Here is a 19,115-nt window from a genome sequence, read left to right on the forward strand (position 1 = left end):
CACTTGGGATACGATGACATGCAAGAACAACTCCAGGAAACGTGAATCCCTTAGTTGTCTGTTTCTTACAAGCATGGTGACTTTAGAAGGTACATGCATATGAGGTGCAAACTTTCCCACCAGACAACGGTGAGTGAGTGAGTTTATTTTTACGCAGCACTCAGCAATATTCCAGCTATGTGGTGGTGGTGATCCAGTGATCAACTGCATGAGCATCAATCGGGAACCGATGACGTATGTCAACCAAGTATACAACAAGCATTGTTGCCTTTTGTGGCAAGTATGGGTTGCTGAAGACCTATTTTACCCTTGACCAGTGATTTGGCTGTTCTGAGAGGTTATGATGTTGTACTTCACTGGTCCAAAATGACATTCAGCAAATGACTTCACTATCTATACAAAATCACTGGCCAATAGGACCACTGCAAACTGATCATTTCGTGGTCCTGACGAATTTTTACTTGGCAGGGACTAAAGGACCAGCGTAAATTTCGTACACTGTTGTAACACCACTATGACAATACTCCAGTTATATGATAGCGGTCTGTAAATAGTCGTGTCAGGACCAGACAACAAGTGATCAACAGTGTGAGCATTGGTCTATCATCCGATCCTGTCCCTTTCTTCATGACAAACATGAGCTGCTGAAGTCTGAATTCTAACCCCGATCTTCATAGAATGACATTTCATATTACTTAAGGTAACATATCTTTGTATAACTAAAGACAACAGGAAAAGGTCTGAGGAATTTTATTCCTGCTATATAATATAATATGGCACAAAATATTGTCACAAGAAGTAACTTAAAAGCTTAAGAAATATGTAAAATAATCCCGCATAGTACAATCTGACAGCACCATATATCAATGATATTTGAATTTCTTCAGCTAAACCTTCCCATGTTTGTGGAAGACGTATTGCCTGGGTTGTGCATGTTTTATGACAATATAAAAAACGGTATATAGCGGTACTAACAGAACTGATGTTTAGCCTTTGGTTCAGTATACCGTAATGCCGTCCACAAATTTGGCATTTTTGTTTTTGGGAACATTTTATTAACTTTCTTGAACCTATTCAAAAATTATTTTGTCTAAATCTATCTGGCTTTGGTTATTGTTGTCAATTTCATCATGATCATATTTCATATAACAAACCGATACGAACCAAATTGAAGGCCTTGTACATCAATACATATCATACTGTGGTGAGAGCATACAGTTTCACCCCTAACAAAAACTCAGGCAAACTGTTGACCTTATGATGATAATGAATTTAAGTCCATATAACATAAAGGTCATACAGTAATACTGAAATTTTCTCAAGATTCTCCACAGCAAATTGAGGAAGTGAGTGAGTTAAATTTTATGCCACTTTAAGAAATGTTCCAGCAATATCACAGCATGGGACAACAGAAATGGGCTTCACACACCATACCAATGTAGGGAATCAAACCTGTGGCAAGCAAACACTTTGACCACTAGGCTACCAAACCGCCCCATATCTGACTGATCTGGTGAGAATGCTGATGTGATGTTAAATATGAACTCCCTCACTCACTGATCAGTGCATGTATGTGAGTTTGGCTTCATATTGCTATTATCAACATTCCTGCAACATCACAGGACAGGACAGGAAAGGAGCTTCATGCTCTTTGTCTACAGTAAGCTGATCATATAAACAAGGGCTGTCTGTAGCTGATGTAGCTTGGGTTACCCGGGGTAATAAAACGCCTGCTTTGACTGTTAGTGCTATGAGCATTCACCTCGTGAGTGGAGTTTGGTGCAATATTAATGCACATATTATTATTATTATTATCATCATCATTATTATGTATCTTCTCAGTGTCATGGAATATGTCAGCTGCATACATACATATACAGTTCATAATCTACAGAGGTTACAGCTCTAAACGTTATAGCTGTTATAGCCTGACTATAAGAAATATGAAATATATTGTGGTAATACTTTTTGCATTAAATATCTTCACAACATTATTGCATAATCTGTCACCAACAGAGAGTAATGTTTCAGACCATTTGCAAAGAATACAAAGCACAACAATTTTACAGTCAACCCATACAGCCAAGGTAACAATCAAAATGGTGTTTCCTAAAGAGGAAAGAGGCTTTAATATGCCTCACCATGCAACACTGTGCCAAATTTTAGGATCCCACTGCAAAGCAGCAAACACATCGAAAGCAAACTTGAAATATTATCTAAATCGATGTGACTGATTACTAAATTTATCTTACTGACAGAAGGGGTCTTATAAGCTGATAATTATATAATATAGTAATTGCTTCCTAGCGAAGAAAGGATAAATATAGGTTATCACGTGAGTCTGTTTCGGAATGGTTAATATCCTGCATTAGGAATAATCATTGTACAGCACTAATTCCTAACATCTGCAGATCTAACGACCAACAGAAGTAGACAACATACTTCTGAAGTAAAACATGGTGGGACAGTGAGCTAAAGTCACATCGGCAGTATTTCAGTCCTATTGTGACTAAGAAGGTTGTAAATTTATAAATGAATACAAATAAATTTCGATAATACACTTCCCTGTCTGCAAAGAACAATAAAACAACTAGATTAGGCCAGACCAATGTTATTTCTTGTTTTACGCAACATACATCATATGTATTTAAGAATAAGAAAAAAATATATAAATTAATTTTCACTGATAAAAATAAATATTCCTTATATTTTCAAAGGTCAAAAATGTAAAATTAAAAAAAAAGATTGATTAGTGCTGGCAGAGTATGGCCCAAAAGTACTGAACTTGTAGGAAACTCCTAAACAACTATCCACGCAACAATGCCATCGGCCAACTGCAGACAGGCGATAAGAAATTGAGAACATATGACCTTCATCTTGACATTCAGTTGGTTCATGTGAGCCAAATTTAAACAAAGTGCACACATGAAAAAAACTATTAAATTTCTCTTTTCACGGTGAGTATTGTTTTACAGTGAGCAGAAATATTCCAACAATACCACGGCAAGGGACACCGGAATGGGCTTCACAAATTGTACGCAGGAGGGGAATCAAACTTGGGTCTTTGGCATGATGAGCCAATGTTTTAACCACTAAACTACCCCATCGCACCTCTCTTTCTTCTTTTCATAAGTAAGGATTATTTCTGTTGTAGAAAGTACCCATGTTTGAGTTGAGGCGACTTAAACCATACACTGAACCAGGTTGCTGTACTAACGTTAACAGTATGTGGAGACTTGAAGCCAATGTAAACCACCAGTTTATAGATTACTGCACAGACTCTCTCTCTCTCTCTCTCTCTCTCTCACACACACACACACACATACACACACGCACACGACTGTAAGCACAATGATGGAGATAACACTGCTCCCCCTTGTCCAATACGAATTAGCCAAGCTGTAGCACATTTGTGTCGACAGTTCACAGGACAGAAGTAACACTTCCATTGTATACACAATAGCAGAATGGGACCATATTTTAGGAGTCGCTTGGAGTCGAACTTGACAAAAAGCGCATGATGAGTGGGGAGTGGCCCCATTCCACCATTGTGCATATTACGAACAAGTGGTCGATGGAATGAGTACAGTCTGATTAAAATGTGGTCCCATGAAAGTGTCCAGGTAAAGATTGAATGTTAGGTTCTCCTTACACAGCACATTGCCACGTTGACTTCCTAGATCTGATCAGGTCCTCCTGTCACATTGTTTGCCTTCACTTCCTCGTCGCCTACGTCAAAACAAAACACAGTGATGAGTGAGTTGGGTTAAAAACTCATGTACTCAAGTGCATAATTTGTTTGTATTCTGTTATGTTAAAGAAGTCTGTGCTAAGTGAGTGAGTATGGTTGTAGGCTGCTTTAGCAATATTTCAGGATTATGATGGTGGCAGACACCAGAAATTGGCTTCATGCACTGTACCTATTTGGGGAATCGAACCTGGGTGGCAAGCAAACACTTAAACCACCAACCTTCCCCACCAACCCCACAATGAAGATGAAGAAATGACTTCAATAATTTTTGTTTATCTTTCTGACATCAGTGACAATAAAAATCCACTTTCCATCCTTGTATCCATGAATCTAATAAAGATTGTGTGTTGAAAACAACACGTGGTTGTTAAACAGGGTTTGCCAAATATGAGTGAGTGGGTGAGTGAGTGAGTGAGTGAGTGCCACTTTATGCCACTTTTAGCAATATTCTAGCAAGTAGATTAATGTTCTTTGCATGGTACAATTCATTTTATTACTTTGATAAAACTTAAAATCTTGTGGGCACTCTTGCCTCTGGGAGACAAGTGTTTGGGCCATCTAGGACATTGTGCTAGGTAGACCTACCAGCTGTGACATATCTGTCACTCTGAGGACTGTCTGTGTCTGTCTGACCTTCTTGTATTGTTTTGTAGCCTGCTAGTCTTCGTGAATCAAGATGTAGCCATCTGAAATATTCAACAAGCGAGTGAGTTTAGTTTTATGCAACTTTCAGCAATATCATGTTGAGGAACACCAGAAACGTGTTTCACACCTTGCACCTATGTGGGGGATCAAACCTGAGTTTTTGGCATGACAAACGAATGCCTTACCCATTATGCTACCCGACCATTACTTATATATTCAGCAAGTAAAACTTGCTGGAGGGACATACAACTTCAACGCAATTAATATGAACATTATTGAATGCCACTTTGAGTAAAATTGATACACTTGATTACACACTAGAGTCTAGAAATGCAAAGAATACGTTTCATCACAAGACAGTGTAACAACACAATTTATTTGCATAATTCAATATAGATATATTGACACTCTATTTCTGAACACTGATCACAAGAAGATGATCAAGGGTTGGCTCATGAACGAAGCATACCATTGTGATGTTGATTTTAAGGGTGAATTTTGGACCTCAGTTAATTAAGATCGGCATATCTACAGCTGAGATCATATATATGGTCTTTTTTTACAGTCATACACAGCATGGATCAATGATATCACAAAAAAGATAGGCGTTATTACTGTGCACGAAATAATGAAACCCTCTTAAATGAGGGTTTCAGTCAGTTTGTTGACCACTTACAGCATAAGGGCTACAGCAATGACAAACAGACCAGCGGCTAGCAGGAAACAAAAGCCTGGGAAGAAACCAAGGGATAATGGATACAGCTGATTGAAGAGGAGAGATGCCAGCAAACTTGCAATGCTCTCCATGGCAGCCACCAGTCCAAAGAGTCGTCCTGGTAACAGAAACATGAACATATTCCACAAGTTAGTTTGGCATTTTAGAAGTTGGGAGGTATATACCTGCCAAATTTATGGATAACAACTTGTTCTATTTTATGAATGCGATGTTTTGGTACAGATTCTTACATTGTTGGCAACCAGGATAATGGTAAATGTAGTATCAAAACATCACATTTACTATATGAAAGGGTGATGGAGTGTCCTTAGTTTTATGCTGCACTTAGCCAGATCAGCCTCGACATGAAAACCTTTTGATTGGAAGGTATATATACCACACTTACTAATTTCAAGGGTCCTGGACCAGTCAATCTGGTGATCAACATGACGACCCATTAGTCACCTCTTACAATAAGCATGGCTTACTGAAGGCCAATTCCAGCCTAGATCTTCACAGTTCTGGAGTAGTGAAATGGTGTAGAGTACCAAACCATAGGAATAGATAATGATTTTGATTACTTGAACTATAATTATAATCCTTTTAAGAATTTGGTAAATAACTGTTACTATGAATGTCTGGGGTGCATCAAACATTTTCTCATGTATCCATGGAGGAGGGTTAGCCTAATGGTTCAAGTGCTCGCTTGTCACGCCCAAGATCTGGGTTCAATTCCCCACATAGGTACAATCTGTGATGCCCATTTCTGGTGTCCCCCTTCTGTGAATTTGCTAGAATATTACTAAAAGAGGCATAAAACTAAATGCACTCACTCACTCTTTAGAATATGCTCAATATGTTTGTTCACATCAAACACATATTTTTGCATCACATAAAACACTGCACACATATTATCTACATACTACATACCAGCATGTTATGAGACCTACCCTGTTCTCCTTGGCTGACCATATTGGACAGTAGTGACCGTATGACAGTTGCTGGAAAGCCTTGAAACATGGCAAATATCACAACTGAAACAAAAAGCAATGCTTGTAGATCCCAATAGAAGAGCATTGTGTAGGGTAGGTGGCCATGGATGTAGATTCCAGTATAGGGGCATAGTGTTGGGTAGGTGGCCATGGATGTAGATTCCAGTACAAGGGCATAGTGTTAGGTAGGTGGCCATAGATGTAGATTTCAGTATAGGGGCATAGTGTTGGGTAGGTGGCCATGGATGTAGATTTCAGTATAGGGGCATAGTGTTGGGTAGGTGGCCATGGATGTAGATTTCAGTATAGGGCCTAGTGTAGGGTAGATGGCCATGGATGCAGATTCCAATATAGGGGCATAGTGTTGGGTAGGTGGCCATGGATGTAGATTCCAGTATAGGGGCATAGTGTAGGGTAGATGACCATGGATGTAGATTCCAGTATAGGGGCATAGTGTTGGGTAGGTGGCCATGGCTGTAGACTCCAAAAGAACTGTATGGTGTTAGATAAGGATCCATGGCTGTTGACAAGGGACGGTTTGGACAGTTAAACATGGCTGTTAGATATATTCATTAATGGAACTGACACCTGGTAAACAAAAGTCTAATTGCTCACATTGCAATTGTACCATGACAGATAACAGTCATAATATTGCAACTGTACCATGACTGATAACAGTCACAATGTTGCAATTGTACCATGACTGATAACAGTCATAATATTGCAATTGTACCATGACAGATAACAAGCATAATATTGCAACTGTACCATGACTGATAACAGTCACAACATTGCAATTGTACCATGACAGATAACAGTCATAATATTGCAACTGTACCATGACAGATAACAGTCATAATATTGCAATTGTACCATGACAGATAACAGTCATAATATTGCAACTGTACCATGACTGACAACAGTCATAATGTTGCAACTGTACCATGAGAGATAACAGTCATAATATTGCAACTGTACCATGAGAGATAACAGTCACAATGTTGCAACTGTACCATGACTGATAACAGTCATAATATTGCAACTGTACCATGACAGATAACAGTCACAATGTTGCAACTGTACCATGACAGATAACAGTCATAATATTGCAATTGTACGATAACAGATAACAGTCATAATATTGGAAGTGTACCATGACTGATAACAGTGATAAAATTGCCATTGTACCATGACTGATAACAGTCATAATATTGCAATTGTACCATGACAGATAACAGTCATAAAAACTGATTAGCTGTCTCCATAGTATACGGCTTTGCAAAATTGTACAGAATCAGTTTATGACCAACTTGGAAAGAAATCATTAGGGATGAAGCTGATAATTAACATTCATCAAAATGCATTAACACAGCAGCAAGGTACCTAAAAATGTGAGCCATGTCTTTGTGCTCAACCCAAGAACCACCAGGCCGATGATCTTGGACGTCAAGCCCCATAATCCCACAGTGGTGTCCCTCATGTTCCGACACAAAGGCAGAACTGTCACCAGGGTTATACTGCGAGTGAAGTTCTCCAGGCCCTTAAAGTACCCAAATGTTGTCTGAGACCAGCTGAGTGGCGGTCGCCGTGTGTACAGGAGAAGGACATCAATTTCACCTGTGAAACAAGAAGAATTACACCATGAACAAGTCTGATGTTGATGTGTCATGTCATCTTGGTTAGTTAATAAGGACTTCATGTCAGAATTGGAGCCCTTGGGCCTGATGCCTAATTGAATAGGTGATTTGATAGATAGGGAGGTCATCAATCATACTAGAAAGATATGGATTGTAGCTCACTTTATCGACCACTGGACTGTCAGTCATGTTTAAATATCATGAAACAAGCACCACAGTTTATAGCACACCATGATTAGCCCTTTGCTTTCACTTAGGTAGGAAGTTATAAAAACAATTCAAATTGCTTGTCATGCCAAAGACCCAGGTTTGATTCCCCACATGGGTAGAATATGTGAGTCCCCTACCATGATAGTGCAGAAATATTGGGAAAAGTTGTGGAAAACTCATGCCCTCACTCTGTAATACAGAATACAGTTGTGCCCCTCTTGTCTGAACACTTGTGTTTTTCTTGAAATCGTCTGAACCACGAACCATATGTACATGTACAAGAAACGAACATATTAGGCCTCGGACATAACCTTTATTGACTGATAACACCTCAACAAGTACTTGATGCTTCACCTTCATATTTCCTGCTCGATACACTATGTCTAAACATAAACTGTGTTAACCAGCCACGAGAATAAGTGAATTCCGAGAAACCCATGCTATTGCTGAGAGGACATGCTTTTTAAATTAACATTTTGTCATTGGCGGGCAAATTAACACACCTCATAATTAAGTCAGTGTCACCTTGCTAATTACAGGTACACATATAGTGAAATTTCTTACACTTCAAAGACTACTGTCTTTCACAAGACCAATTGGTATTTGTGTCTGTAAACATACTGACAAGTGCTCAGCCATCCGGACATATGAGACCAAAATGCACATAATGTAGTGTTTTGTATGTGAAAATGACCGTCTGGTTACAGACACTGGATTTCCAAATATGTGAGTAATTTTACAACAATGTGAACTCGTTTCAAGGCATTGTCGTTTGGAAAACAAATTTTCCAGATATCTTGGGTTTGGATAAACGGGACATGACTGTAGTGAATTAAAATTTAGATGAAGTTCTCAGACTGACAAATACGACAAAGCCTACTCACATGATGTTCCGATAACAATGATGATGAAGATGATGAGTGCAAAGAAGATATAAAGATTTTTCTTTTCCTCCCTCTTCTTCATCACACAACGCCCAGATTCTACAATGGACATCAGACACCAGAACATGCAGACACCTTCACCCTCACGTCTTCTTGTGTTGGCAGTGATGTTCTCTAGACGTATGATTGCATATACCATTCCTAAGAAGAAGCTGCAACTTATAAACGTGAAGACAAACATGTAGCTTGTATTGTCCAGCATGACGCCAGACATGAAGACTCCTAACGTTCCAGCAAAGAAGGTCATAGACTCCAAGATCCCTATTCGCATAGTCTTACTGTTGGGATCAGCAATGTGGCTTACGTAGCTGTACACGGACATCAGCAGGGTAGGGAATCCTCCTGACAAGCCCTTTATTACGCCACCAATCAAAACATACTCCAGTTTACTTGAAGGGTAAATGGACATAAGCAAGTAGACAATGGAACACAATGTTGATCCCATACAGGGAATAATAACTGGCAGCTTCCGACCCACTTTGTCACCCCAGGATCCATACAAAAACAGAACTGTCAAACATGATGGAACAAGAGCCACAACACTGATCTTTAAAATCCAATATGACGCCTGAGATTGGATATAATCCCCTTCTGTTTTGTGCTCCTCTTGGAAAGTCTTGTTTCGCAGGCTGCTACAGAAGGTCTGGTTGTACCTGTCAGTACAGACCTTCTTGTACACAAAGGCCTGGATGGTTGGGTATGTCAGAAAGGTTCCGATCATGTAAAGAAACAAAACTGGTTCAACTGTTATGAGATTCAGATCAAGCTGTCGTCTGCCACATCTAATCACGGCCATTTTTGAAAATGCAAGAGAATTGACGGTCCTATTCAGTAAACACACTGTAAATGCTCTGGGACAATTTCATGAGCAGCAGTTATGAGATTCAGATCAAGTGTTGTCTGCCAGAAGTTCAGGAAGTCTTCCAAACCAGATCTGAAAGTGAAAGGATAAATGATTTTATTCAAAAACCTGTAAACCCAGTCTTTCTGGTTCATTTAAAACAACATGAACATCCACAAGTACATCACAACATAAATTATTCAGCATTATAGCGAATACCCAGGCAGATGTCAATTAATCTGTAGTTTAATCTCTACTTTAAGAGGTTAATTTAGCCTGCATTACAATATCACCCTTTGCAAGTGTATTTACCATGCATTACATTGTCACCCTTGGTGAGTGTATTTACCATGCATTACAATGTCACCCTTGGTGAGTGTATTTACCATGCATTTTAGTGTAATCCTTAATGAGTGTATGTATCATGCATTACAACGTAACCACTGGTGAATAATGTACCATGCATTACAATGTAACCCTTGGTGAGTGTATGTATCATGCATTACAATGTATCTCTTGGTAAGCGTATGTACCATGCATTACAATATCACCCTTTGTGAGTGTATTTACCATGAATTTCAGTGTAATCCTTGGTGAGTGTATGTACCATGCATTACAACATAGCCCTTGGTCACGCATGCATTACAATGTCACCCTTGGTGAGTGTATTTACCATGCATTACAATGTCACCCTTGGTGAGTGTATTTACCATGCATTTTAGTGTAATCCTTAATGAGTGTATGTATCATGCATTACAACGTAACCACTGGTGAATAATGTACCATGCATTACAATGTAACCCTTGGTGAGTGTATGTATCATGCATTACAATGTATCTCTTGGTAAGCGTATGTACCATGCATTACAATATCACCCTTTGTGAGTGTATTTACCATGAATTTCAGTGTAATCCTTGGTGAGTGTATGTATCATGCATTACAACATAACCCTTGGTCACGCATGCATTACAATGTCACCCTTGGTGAGTGTATTTACCATGCATTACAATGTCACCCTTGGTGAGTGTATTTACCATGCATTACAATGTCACCCTTGGTGAGTGTATTTACCATGCATTTTAGTGTAATCCTTGGTGAGTGTATGTATCATGCATTACCATGTAACCCTTGGTGAGTGCATGAAACATGCATTACAGTGTTATCCTTGGGGAATGTATTTATCACGCATTACAATGTAACTGCTTGGGAGAGAAATAAAACTTAAGGTTCTACAGTTTTTGAGGAGTATATACTAACCACATAAAGAAACTGTGCATTGTCACAACATTATCCCAGTTGATAAGTACCATAACATTGTCAAACGTACATATAAACGTTAATGGAGGAATCATGAGACCATAATAAGTCGGAGAATTTCAATTGATAAGTCAGTCACAATGACGTCACAAGTCCACAAGCGGGACAGGGGTCAAACGACAATGTCACAAGCTCAATAGTGGGTATGTCCATCATTGGTATTGAGAACAGCAGTGCACTGACAACACATAGAGCCTATGAAATGTGCAAGGAAGGCTTGTGGGATGTCACACCAGATTCTCTCAAGTTTTGTTGCAAGGCCAAGGACATTATCGGTTGGATGAGGAAGACGGTGTCGTCCATCTCGTCCCAAACATGCTCTATCATGCTCTATCATGGAGAGATCCGGTGATTTTGCAGGCCAAAGCAGCAAGTCAATGTAGTGGTGTTGCAAGAAATCCATAGCAACCCTTGCCGTATGAGGGCGGGCACTGTCAGTTACTTGTTAGTGACATGGTGGGCTTACAACATTATTTGATAGCCGACCCTGTGTGTTATTTTACATTTTCCAAGGGTGTATATTTGACATCATTGACTATGGGAAATATTTCGAAAATAAATTACAATTGTGGTAACTAGATGATGTCTGTATAGTTCATGATCAATCAAAGTGTAACTTTCAAAGATCAACTTACCTATTTATCTAACACTAAATGTGACTGGTCTAAAGAATACTTTCAGCCAATGAATAATGTTGTTTTATTCTGATGACGGTGACACTAATTGAATTAACAGTGACCACCAAGTCATGGTTTTATCAAATTTGCTTTTGCACATGTTTACGTTTAAGTCATTGCAAGTAATTCATTGATTACTTTCTTTTAACACAATGTCTCAATTTCCTATATTAAATACAGGGCTGGTTACATGTTAACAGGGCTGGCAACATTTGACTGTAGGAATGTTTACCCAGGGCCATGACGATGGAGAAAAGGAATTGCCTCAGGTCAAAGAATCTGATCCCTGTAGCCCACACCAGTTAAGAGTGCCCTGAACAATCACCGAAGGCGTTCCTTGGTGTGCTCTTATTCCACCCTAAATCATCATGGAACCACCACCACCAAAGTGATTCCTCTCCAAGATACAGTCCTGTGCATAACGTTCTCCCACATGTCTATAGGCACATGGATGTCCATCACTATAGGAAATGTGAAACCTGGACTCATCTGTATAAACAACATTTCTCCACCAAAACAAGGGTCTGCAGACATGATTTCGGCACCACATTCAGCGAGCTTGTCGATGACCTTGTTTCAGGAAAGGTCGTATGGCGGGATGTCTTGGTCTGATCCAGTGATGACATAAACTTTGTCGAAATGTATTGAGGTGAACATGACGAAGTCCTAGGAGGGTCTGGGCAGTCATTACTGCAGTCTGAAACCTGTGGCAAAGATGGGTCACCCTTATCCATCTGTCCTGTCTTGACGTTGTTACACTTGGACCTTTTCAGAACATGGCTGATTGATGATGTCATTTGTGTTCTGGTAGCATCTCACCGGTGCAGAAATGGTGTTCCGTTGGCAGTGGAAATATGCAGCCACTTATCCTTGAGACATTCCCCTATGTGGGGGTGTGGGGTGTGTGGGGGGTGTGGGGGGTGTGGGGGATGTAGGGGTTGCACTGTGTTAATGTTTATGCCCACTGTTATTAGAGATAGCTGGACTCACGTCTGGACAATTGAGTCCACCATTAAATCATCCTGTGGCAGCTAATGAGATGAGTGACCTAACTGACAGTGTAAGACTGACAGCTGGTGAGACAAATCAGAGGTTTAATAACGCATAAAACAGTGTAGACATAATAATGCGTTCCTTCGTGAGGGTTGAATGTCCTCCTCTAAAGCATACCTACACAGAAACATTATTACAGTGTTAGTACATCATCTAGGTGGGTGTTTTTTACCATAAATTATGTTGTGCGCTTTCAAGGGAATAATTTTCATTTCAGTAAATGTACATATCATTCACAATTCATGTACATTCATAATAAGCATTGTTTTTGTTCCACAGATTTGTGTAGGAGATTAATGCATTATATTAAAAATGTAACATCACAGCATTAAGCAATGTACTATACGTTATCATCTGTATATGTCTACCATGCTACTGATATTTTATTAAATCTCTCCAGACCATGTTTTACTTGTTTGTATTATATGCTATGCACGCTTGTTCATAGTGACAGTACCTAAAGCCAGTTTGTAGCATTATGTTTAGCCCCTGTGATTGAATATGTGCCACGCCGCTGTGGGTAAGTGTAGGTCGTCCGACCCTCTTATAGTAATATACCTATGTGTAATATGTATTCATAAAAAAAAACATGTTATTACTAAAACCAATATTAAGTTGGTGAATTAGATGGCAATTAATCAAAAGTAGTAAAAATGTGAAAATGAAAGGATAAGGTGTCAGGAATGATCGGAATTCTTACCGCCCTAAAATGTGGATGTTCAACCAGGAATAATCTACAACAGGGATAGGTCACTCGCTTACTTTCTTTACAATTTGTACTAATCAACATGTGCCTCATCATGGTTTAGCACACACAATGACTTGACTTGTTCCAAGAGCAACTTCAGCTGTAAAACACAACTTTGCAGATTCTGATACCATTGGGTATGCACTTACCGAAACAAATCATTAAAAATTCCAATTCAGCCTATAAAGTTTAAAATATAAACACAATGAAAAAAAGCGTGCGAAGTCAGACTTCAAATGATTCACTAAAGAGCCGGCTCAGCGTATCGGCAAATGAGTCTGTGGCCGATGACAAGGCCTTATTACACATGAGTGCACATCCATTGGCCCTGAATGGACTCGGCATCGCGTCTGCTTCATTTCGATACAATTAGTTGCCAGGTGTGCTATCTTGGGTGACCAATGAGAGGTTTATCAGGTTTTCACCAATGTGAAAGACGTGAAACAATGTGTTACATTTTCAACTGTTGTAAGACACACGACACAGAGCAGGATTATTTACCAGCTGCAGATGAAAGGAATGACGTTCTTTTGTGTGGATATTGATGGATACATTCCTGAACAAGGTAGTAGCCTGACATTGTTGCTGTAAAATTAGTCTGTTTTCCATTCATTATTTGCATTTTGTTTTAATTTATTTGTTGTAGCATTCAGCAGAATCTATATGACAGAAAACACACACTAGATCACGTATGTGTGTGAGATAGGATCCCTATTGGCAGTCCATACAATGTTTTAATGTTACAGTTATGTTAGAAATTTACTATATACTCGGACCTCGTTGTATCGCGGGATTCATGGTATCGCGGCAAACGGTATTTCTGGTTTTCCGATTGAGACACACCTCCTAGAGATCATTTGCATATGTAAATCGGCAGTCAGACGTCAGTCGCTTTTTACATTTTGGAAAACAGGCACGATGTATCAAATCTTTATAAGTATTATCCAGGAGAAATGTTAACATTAAATTCTGGAATCTTTTGGAATCTGTTTCAACCCCATCCATGAAATAATTGCAATAATATTTACGTGTCGTTTATGACACTTCCCAATTGATCTGAACTAGGTCGCCTGCACCTTATTGATGCCATATAAGGTGACGGAAGTGACATTAGGAGCTATATTAATCTACCGGTGGATGGCAAAATTTGTAATACAAATAAGGAAAGAATATGTAATATGGTCCCTGATCAATGAAAGAGAATTTGCACACTCAAAACAGAAATTGAGAAAGAATTTTATTGTACTCCTGTACACATAATCAAAATTATATTCTCTCATGATTTAACATCATATTTTGCATTGAAATCATGCCTAAAGTATAAAATCAAACAATATATGAAATAACATAGAACATTACAATGAAAATGAAATATTTTAAGATATTACATTTTTTGAAATATTCTTTTCTCTTTTTTATTCAAATATTCTTAAAAAGAAATCATTTTTGAAATAATAATTTCAATTTAAAAAATCATATTTATTCAGGATTGTCGCAAAGCTAAGAGAAAACACAATTTTTCTGCTAAGGCAAGACGACAGTATGATAATGTTAGGTTGGGACAAGCATTTGCTGCCACCCCTATCTTGTTATAGTGAAGTGGGCTCAGTGTGACAAGTGTCAGCACTGGACCCATTTGTCATTTTGCACTGACATCACTTCTGTGAGGCGCCATAGTGAATTTCTCTGTCCACATTGTGAATAAATTCTCTAAATGACTGTGAAACTAATTTGATTGAACATTTGTGCATTCTATTTTTGGAAGCCCGGTGATTTCCCGGGATAATGTTTCATTATGGACACAGTTTTGTGCAATTTGGATAGCCAAAAAATATCTCAACCTTTTTCACATTGAGGGGAGTAAAGAAATTTCATTATCTTTCCCTATTTCACTCTGCAATCCGAGTTTTAGTGTTTACCGCGATACGATGGAGTCATCTCCTTTGGTAAATATTAACCGGCTTCGTTCGTCTAATGGCTCTCGCTGAAACACTATCAAAGTTAAAATAATATTTTCTACACAAATGTGCTGATTAAATGTCATGGTAATCGGATTTCATGATGAAAAAGGCCATATAAGTTCCAAATTCTATTGACGATTACGGATATGCTAAGTACCGCGATACAACGAGGTCGCAGGCTAAGTATAAGCAGACCGTGTGTTCTTTTAATAATTTTCAAAATCATACAATTATGACAATAAACTATTTAGGGTTATGAGACAAAATATAGAGGCTAAGTATAAGCAGACCGTGTGTTCTTTTATTAATTTTCAAAATCATACAATTATGACAATAAACTATTTAGGGTTATGAGACAAAATATAGAGACGTACACTGGCTTCGTTATTTTTCCGTCCTAATAGTTCTTTACCATTTCTACCACTGGCAGATGATTAACCTTTAAAGTGTTTCATTTGTTTTCATAATACATTTGTAATGAAGTATAAATGACTTCACCTTAGTTGAGCTGTCTATAAACTCCTAATTGCGCATACGAACTGCGCAGCAGTGGTTACAAAACAGTAAAGAATGCTGGGATATCATCATAGCAGAAAAACAATAACAAAAGTTTAAACCAGTCCACGGAAATAGTTCCGCATCTGTGACCCTTTAAATACTAAGCTTCCGCCATATTGGATACATTGGTTACGTAACAACCCGCGGCATACGTTAACGACTTTTCGAGGAGATTCTTCTCCCTCTCTATATAGTCTCCCTGGTTCGACTTTTCCAACAGGTGCCCAGATTCGCGTGGGACCATGCGGTAGTCACGACATAGGGTCATGTCTTTTCTGGAGGACTCCCATCGCGATTCTAGCTAAACTAAGGCAATTTAAGAGTCACGTTATACTGCACATGTTACATGTTATTGTCAGAAATTGCTGATGTCAGTTAGATCTGCATGAGCGATGCAGTCGCACATATTGTTGTTAGCAAAAGAAAAAAGATAACACCTTACCTCCGCTAACCTCTTGTGATGAATCATGTCTGTCTACTCTGCGGGGAGAAATTAATCAAATGTGCACAGACATTCTGTTGTGCCGAGCCTCAGCTCCGTACACAGACGGGTTGATTTATGTGCTGTGTGGAGCTTTCACTTGGCAGTTTTCTTATGCCAGTCACAGTACATGAGGCATTTTGTATTCACACGATTTTTCAAAGGGTGAATATTTTGACTTGTTGACTGCCTGTAACGGAATTTTATGTCACTTGCAGAATATATTTTAGCACGGTCATGACCCGGTTTTATAGATAATGTTATTAAAATTAACAGCCGGTAGCGTAAGAAACATATATGATCGTATCTGAAATAATGAAAGACACTACAATTGAAAACTGCATATTTTTGTTAAAAAAATATGACGAATCACAAAGACCTATACCGTGACAATTCTGACACGCTGTATTTCCGTACATATTTATTATTTCTTTTAGTTAAATATTTTTACGCAATGTATCTTCAATGGAGAACAACAGACGTCAGTGGTTAAGATCCGAGAAATGATCCTTAACAACCCATGCTCTCTGCTCCACACTCGCTGTCACATAGACGTGAAATTTGCTGAGTGTGGCGTTAAACAATAACAATAAACAAAACAACAATCAGATCCCTGCTACCCACACCCCCCCCCCTCCCCCACTCTCCACCCCCCCAAAAAAAATATATATAAATAAAATAAAAGGATCTTTTTTATAAAAAACAAACAAACAAAAAAACCCCCAAAAACCCCAAACAACAATTACAACAAACTTGAAATCTAGAAGCGCACTGACCTCTATCCTTACTTGTGTGTCGCCAAAACCTGCTCTCCTCTCAGATGACTTTCTGCCTCGTTTCATTCCCTCAAACATCCCTGACCCACTCAAATGATTCATTAATTTGACCTCTATATAAACAGCCCGGCCCTGGTATAGTTTTCACCCCCTGACGCTATTCAACCGACCAAAAGTGGGTTAGAAAGAATTTTTTAACATAACCAATTCCTTACAGAGCAGGACAAACGTTCGAGAGGCAAAAAAAGAATATGTTTTTTTAATGTTAAAAAATATAAATGTATGAAAATTAATCAAAATCACCACTGAATAGAGCACATTAGCACCAAAATATGTAAAGAAGTTTTGTGTATTGTTTAATTCCGCAATATTCCAGGTATATTCCTGTCATAATAATTGAGTCTGCGCAAGACAGGCCCGTGACGATCCGGGTTAGAATTGATCTTCACTAACCCATGCTTGTTGTGAGAGGCGATTAACAGGGTCGGGTGGTCAGGTTCGCTGACCTTTATGATGCATGTCATCGTATCTTAAATTTTCATGGTGACAGACCACCGTCATTTAGATTCACCATTGCTGAGCCCACCAATAACAAAAATCAAACAAGGAAATCCGAGTTGGATTCTCCACATGGATACAACGTGTGACACTCATTTCCCGTGTCGTCCACAGTGATACTGATACTGCTGGAATATTAATACAAGCGCCGTAAAACTCTCTCACTCACCCTTCTGTCTAGAACTTTCAGCAATGCTGAATCTCTAAACGAAGCAAATCTAAATTCCCTCAGGTTCAGAGTCTGAATCACCCTTCTTATTGTGTCATTTTCAGTTTAACGGCATTCTTCGTTTCCAGCAAACACATATATATCCAGTGACTCAGCGTCAGTCAACGGTCCAGTCCCACTCTCTGAGAGTCCCTCTTCCTTGACCTGAGAGTTAAATGTTAAACACAATAGCTTTTCAACAGCCCGGCTAAATGAAAACACAGTATTACAATATTTTCCTATAACTGAGAAAAATCTTTGTTTCCTGCGGAAGTGGTAGTATGGCCACGGTGAAATGTTTTTGATGTCACTATATCTACTACGTAGGAGTTATTATGACCTTCGTGGGATATATTATCTCCTACGTAGGACTCAGTATCTCCCACGGACTTAATATCTCCCACGTAGGACTCAGTACCTCCTACGGACTTGATATCTCCTACGCACTTAATATCTCCTACGTAGGACTCAGTGTCTCCATCGGACTTAATATCTCCTACGAAGGCCTCAGTATCTCCTGCGGACTTAATATCTCCTACGTAGGACTCAGTATCTCCTACGGACTTAATATCTCCTACGTACTTAATATCTCCTACGTAGGACTCAGTGTCTCCATCGGACTTAATATCTCCTACGTACTTAATATCTCCTACGTAGGACTCAGTATCTCCTACGGACTTAATATCTCCTACGTACTTAATATCTCCTACGTAGCACTCAGTGTCCCCATCGGACTTAATATCTCCTACGAAGGCCTCAGTATCTCCTGCGGACTTAATATCTCCTACGTACTTAATATCTCCTACGTAGGACTCAGTATCTCCTACGGACTTAATATCTCCTACGTACTTAATATCTCCTACGTAGGACTCAGTATCTCCCACGGACTTAATATCTCCTACGTAGGACTCAGTATCTCCTACGGACTTGATATCTCCTACGCACTTAATATCTCCTACGTAGGACTCAGTGTCTCCATCGGACTTAATATCTCCTACGAAGGCCTCAGTATCTCCTGCGGACTTAATATCTCCTACGTAGGA

General features: G+C 39.0%; 2 protein-coding genes across 3 annotated transcripts in view; one reads left to right on the plus strand and one right to left on the minus strand.

The window, feature by feature from the left end:
* Nucleotides 1-734: 734 nt before the first annotated feature.
* LOC137294634 (lysosomal proton-coupled steroid conjugate and bile acid symporter SLC46A3-like) lies at nt 735-17,335 on the minus strand. 2 transcript variants are annotated; one of them, XM_067825695.1, is made up of 7 exons: nt 17,307-17,335; nt 8,835-9,828; nt 7,487-7,720; nt 6,062-6,145; nt 5,073-5,229; nt 4,337-4,437; nt 735-3,729 (listed from the first exon to the last, which is right to left on the minus strand). In XM_067825695.1, the coding sequence occupies exons 2-7, from the start codon at nt 9,688-9,690 to the stop codon at nt 3,677-3,679; spliced, it is 1,485 nt and encodes a 494-aa protein (XP_067681796.1). In that variant the 5' UTR covers nt 9,691-9,828; nt 17,307-17,335; the 3' UTR covers nt 735-3,676. The 2 variants fall into 2 exon arrangements, with proteins under 2 accessions (XP_067681796.1, XP_067681795.1); XM_067825694.1 differs by lacking the exon at nt 17,307-17,335 and adding an exon at nt 16,492-16,612.
* The window catches only part of LOC137294635 (uncharacterized), a 41,822-nt gene continuing 36,557 nt past the window's right edge, over nt 13,851-19,115 (plus strand). Inside the window, exon 1 of the mRNA XM_067825696.1 lies at nt 13,851-14,095. The gene's annotated coding sequence lies outside the window, so the exon portion shown is untranslated. The remainder of the gene's footprint in view (nt 14,096-19,115) is intronic.

The sequence above is a fragment of the Haliotis asinina genome, chromosome 8 (assembly GCF_037392515.1).
Source record: "Haliotis asinina isolate JCU_RB_2024 chromosome 8, JCU_Hal_asi_v2, whole genome shotgun sequence".
Lineage (NCBI taxonomy): Eukaryota > Metazoa > Mollusca > Gastropoda > Lepetellida > Haliotidae > Haliotis > Haliotis asinina.

Bases quoted from the DNA above. Each gene is read 5' to 3' on its own strand.
- LOC137294634 (XM_067825695.1), bottom strand. From the start codon at position 9,690: ATGGCCGTGATTAGATGTGGCAGACGACAGCTTGATCTGAATCTCATA. The intron at 6,146-7,486 runs GTACCTTGCTGC...TTTTTGTTTCAG, and splicing joins GACATGGCTCACATTTTTAG to TTGTGATATTTGCCATGTTT. The intron at 3,730-4,336 runs GTAGGTCTACCT...GTTTTGACGTAG, and splicing joins TGACAGATATGTCACAGCTG to GCGACGAGGAAGTGAAGGCA.